At 39.5% G+C, this 5,000-nt stretch overlaps 1 protein-coding gene across 1 annotated transcript in view; it reads right to left on the bottom strand.

The window, feature by feature from the left end:
• Positions 1 to 1,387: 1,387 nt before the first annotated feature.
• The window catches only part of krt18b (keratin 18b), a 6,426-nt gene continuing 2,813 nt past the window's right edge, over positions 1,388 to 5,000 (bottom strand). Inside the window, exons 2-7 of the mRNA XM_060867269.1 lie at positions 4,618 to 4,700; positions 4,384 to 4,540; positions 3,488 to 3,652; positions 3,262 to 3,387; positions 1,859 to 2,079; positions 1,388 to 1,522 (exon numbers count right to left, since the gene is read on the bottom strand). Coding sequence (XP_060723252.1) covers positions 1,501 to 1,522; positions 1,859 to 2,079; positions 3,262 to 3,387; positions 3,488 to 3,652; positions 4,384 to 4,540; positions 4,618 to 4,700 — 774 coding nt within the window. The 3' untranslated portion in view covers positions 1,388 to 1,500. The remainder of the gene's footprint in view (positions 1,523 to 1,858; positions 2,080 to 3,261; positions 3,388 to 3,487; positions 3,653 to 4,383; positions 4,541 to 4,617; positions 4,701 to 5,000) is intronic.

Genomic DNA, 5,000 nt, shown 5'->3' with positions numbered 1-5,000 from the left:
GTGTTTGTGTGTCGACACTGGCTCAGAGAAGACATGACAGTCTCCGGGTGGCTTCACCCACAATCCCATGAGTCACTGACTGACCATGCAGATCAATCCCTGGCAAGGTGACCACCGAGTCTCCAACCAGGGTTAGAACTTCAGGATTGATGAAATAGCTCCGTGAGAATAGGCGATCAGACCAGGAGCACGGAACAAGTTTTGGCACCCCCTGCTGTGTGTGAGGTGAATAACAGTCGAAAGACTGACTCTACCCATTCTGCTGAAACTTCTGTCTCTGGACTTCCTTTTAAGGACTAACAAGACATTTTAGATCCATCTGGGGCGGAGCTAATTTCAGGGCCAGAAAACCCCAAAACATACATATATTATGTATTTTGAGGTGTAACTGCTCCCATTCTTCTAAACAGAATAAAACAGAATTCTTTTTATTAGGGAATGTTTGAGTAACTCCAGCCTTCCGAATATACACAGGGTCTAACTGTAGAAAACAAAAATGTCCCAGTTCACCTGTGTGTGTGTGTGTTTGTGTGTGTGCTTGTGTGTGTGTGTATGTATGTGTGTGTTTGTGTGTATGTTTTTGAATGTGTGTGGTGTATGTATATGTGTGTGTATGTTTGTGTATGTGTATATTTGTGTGTTTGTGTGTGTATGTTTTTGAATGTGTGTGGTGTATGTGTATGTGTGTGTATGTTTGTGTACAGTATGTGTATATTTGTGTGTTTGTGTGTGTATGTGTGTATGTTTTTGAATGTGTGTGGTGTATGTTTGTGTATGTTTGTGTATGTGTGTATTTGTGTGTTTGTGTGTGTGTTGTGTGTGTGTTTGTGTGTGGTGTGTGTGTTTGTGTGTGTGTGTGTTTGTGTGTGTATGTGTGTGCTGTGTATGTGTGTGTTTTCGTGTGTGGGTGTGTAGTATGTGTATGTAGGTGTGTGTGGTGTGTATGTGTGTTTGTGTGTAGTGTGTGTGTATGTGAGTGTGTGTATGTGTGTGAGTGTGTATGTGTGTGTGTGTGTGTGTGTGTGTATGATGTACTGAAGGAGTCTCCAGTGTGAGCTCTGTGTCTCATTCAGAGGTGAAGCTGGAACTTGAAGTTCTCCACATCTTCAGACATCTACACACACACACACACACACATACATACACACATACACACTCACACACATACACACACTCACATACACACACTACACACAAACACCCTCTCTCCTCATCAATACTCCTCATTCTTCCTCACTCCTCATCACTCCTTCTCACTCATCACTCCTCATCCACCCTGTCACTCAGTATTTTACTATAACACACACACACACACACACACACACACACACATACACACAAAAACTGTATTTGTTCATTTTTTCAGTTTACAGAAAATACAGACATGTTGGAAAAGGTTGCAACTTTAATGTTTTCTTTAACGTCAATTTAGGTAAAATGTGACTGAGCCTAAAAGTCAGAATTGAACAGGTTCCATGGCTTCAGTTCTTCTCCTCTGTTTCATTCCAGAGCATCCTGCAGTCTGAGGAACAGACAGGAAGAAACAATGTGAGAGATATACAGGATTGAATCAATGAAATGGTGTGTTAGCATGTATGTGTATGTCAGTGCTGTGTGTGTGTCAGTGCTGTGTGTGTGTCAGTGCTGTGTGTGTTAGCGTGTGTGTGTCAGTGTTGTGTGTGTGTCAGTGCTGTGTGTGTCAGTGCTGTGTGTATTAGTGTGTGTGTCAGTGCTGTGTGTGTGTGTGTATTAGCGTGTGTGTGTCAGTGCTGTGTGTGTTAGCGTGGGTGTGTGTGTGTCAGTGCTGTGTGTGTGTTAGCGTGTGTGTGTTAGTGCTGCTAACTGGCTGTGTACTCACTTTAAATCTCCTCCATCCAGCAGGGTTTTGTAGGTGGCGATCTCTCCCTCAAGTTTCATCTTCATGTTGAGGAGGGTCTGATATTCCTGCCCCTGCTCCGTGATCTTTGCCCTGAGTTGTGCCAGTTCTGCCTCCAGCTGCATGATGATGCTGTTATATTTCTCAGTCTCAGCGTTGGAGTGGAGCTCTGTGTTCCTCAGCGTTTCCTGCAGAGATGCTTTCTAAAGGACAATAAACACTGCGTAAATCTATTATTATTATTATTATTATTATTATTATTATTATTATTATTATTATTATTATTATTATTATTATTATAGTTAATTGCTGAACAGTAGAAAAAAAACATTTATTTTACTTAGTATAAAATAATTAATTTTTTATCTTTATCTCTTATTTTATTAGAAGCAATAATCTATTTTCTATTTTAAATTGATTAGTATTCATTATTATTAATAATAATAATAATTGTTGTGTTTTATGAATTTAAATTAATAACTGTGTTTTTGTAAGTTTTCAATTCTGTTCAGTTCAATTCAGTTTATTTCTATCGCCCTTCTAACAATTTCCCATTGTCACAAAGCAGCTTTATAGAAGTATGGAAACAACAGAGAAAGAAAAATTAAATAAATATATAATAATAACAATAATAAAAAATAAGAATAAAAATAAATAAATGAATACATACAATTAAAATTTACAATTAATTTAAATATATTAATTAAAATGTTGAAATAAATTATATATATATATATATATTCCTAACCCTATCCCTGGAGGCGACGGCACAGAAATGAACCACAGACCCAACACTAATTCCTTCCTGTTTATCTTTATGATCTCTGATAAAGACCAGAACATACAGCTGACTGATACGACACTGGCTCAGAGAAGACATGACAGTCTCCGGGTGGCTTCACCCACAATCCCATGAGTCACTGACTGACCATGCAGATCAATCCCTGGCAAGGTGACCACCGAGACTCCAACCAGGGTTAGAACTTCAGGATTGATGAAATAGCTCCGTGAGAATAGGCGATCAGACCAGGAGCACGGAACAAGTTTTGGCACCCCCTGCTGTATGTGAGGTGAATAACAGTTGAAAGACTGACTCTACCCATTCTGCTGAAACTTCTGTCTCTGGACTTTCTTTTAAGGACTAACAAAACATTTTAGATCCATCTGGGGTGGAGCTAATTTCAGGGGCAGAAAACCCCAAAACATACATATATTATGTATTTTGAGGTGTAACTGCTCCCATTCTTCTCCAACCAGACCTACAGCCATTTTTTTTTTTTTGTGAAATTGCTTTATATGATATGATTATAACAGAAAAACTGTCTAGAAACACGTATCACAAACAACATATTACAAACTGCCGCTTTAACAGTGTGCGGCTTTACCAGGTTTTGCTGTGATGCTAGCTCAATCTCCAGCGTCTGAATTTGTCTTCTCAGGTCATTCATCTCCATCTGAGCGCCCTGTAATGCCTCTGTGTTCTGAGACACTTGAGCCTGGACATCTGCTATCTACACACACACACACACACACACACACACACACAATTAAATTAATTTTTTTTCTCATAATTAAAGATTACATTTTAATGACAGTCGTCTGTAACTCCACCTGGTTTTCATGCCACATTTTGAGTTCCTCAGCATTCTTCATTGCCATTTTCTCATAGTTAGCTCTCATGTCCTCCATGACCAGAGAGAGGTCCTGTCCCTTCGGAGCATCTACGTCCACCTGAACGCCTGACTGTGCAATTTGTTTACGCAGATCTCCAACTTCCTGTTAAAAAATAAATCATTGTTGGGGGAAAAAGGCAGGAAAGATGCATTTTGAAATTAATTCCAATAAGATGATGAAGGAGGAGAGTTTACCATGGCAGAGTTTAAATTCATTAATCAAGATTCATCTAGACAGGAACCATGTGAGATACAGATTCCATCAAACTGAAAATCATTACTGATTTCTGAGCACTGTTGTGTGAGTGAACCACTCAGTGGGATGGAAGTCTATAATTATTAACATTTAAAGAGTTAAAGAAATTATTTTAATTCTGTTAATAAATCTATCTCATCCTGATTTAATGCTGCATTGAGTTTTCTGTAAACTCAGACTAACTTTATTCATGTTGCTTCTTTACTTTTTAACATATTTGAGCAGGACAATGGAGAATCCTTCTATAAATGTTAAATAAATGTCAGTGAGTTTTATAATCCGTTTATAAAATAGACCGTGTTCTGTACACGTCCCTGTGAATGAGCTGTTACTATGGAAACAATAAGGTATCAGAGTCAGTACATTAATATAAACCTGATCTGCTGGTAGAGCTGCTGTTAGAAAGAATTAATCAACACCTGATGACCAATCAGAGTCCAGAACTCATCAGCAGCAGCTACATAGAGTCAGTAGATTATAGAACAGACCCAGAACCAGCACCAGGTGAAGATCTTGTCACATCCCTGATTAGCTCCACACTGTGTGTGTGTGTGTGTGTGTGATGAAGTAGAACTCACATCATCATGGTTCTTCTTAAGGAACAGAAGCTCCTCTTTCAAGGCTTCCAGATCACTCTCAGTGTTCATGCGGCCAATGTTGGTGTCATCGATGACTTTCCTCAGGCCTGCAATATCCGCGTCCACAGACTGCCTGATGGACAGCTCGTTCTCATACCTGCAGCACAGTGAGACATTTTCAGGACGACCGATCAATATGGTGCATCAACGTATCTGTAACTGTCAGCGACTCACTTGACTCTGAAGTCATCTGCAGCCAGGCGAGCGTTGTCGATCTGCAGGACCAGGCGTCCGTTTTCCATCGTGGCATCAAATATCTGAGGAAAGACCAGTAGGGCAATTTTTACCAAACCTTAAACGTTCAAATGAGTGTAAGAACAACGTCTGTAATCGAATCTGATTTTTGGTGCTAATCAGGACAACATGCTGGCGGTGTTTCAGCTCCACCCCCAGACACTGATTACAGTCAAACACACTGCAGTGGTCTGTGTTTTATTCTGTAACATCAGTCCTGTTCATTTTTATTAATGTGACATCAGAGAAATGTGATGAACTTCTCAATGTGGAAGATTTCTTTATGCCACTAGTAAAAATCAGAACACTTCACATGTATGTGG

Source organism: Tachysurus vachellii, chromosome 4 (genome assembly GCF_030014155.1).
Source record: "Tachysurus vachellii isolate PV-2020 chromosome 4, HZAU_Pvac_v1, whole genome shotgun sequence".
NCBI classification, from domain to species: domain Eukaryota; kingdom Metazoa; phylum Chordata; class Actinopteri; order Siluriformes; family Bagridae; genus Tachysurus; species Tachysurus vachellii.
The sequence above is the reverse complement of the archived record's forward strand: the minus strand, read 5'-3'. Positions and strand labels throughout refer to the sequence as shown.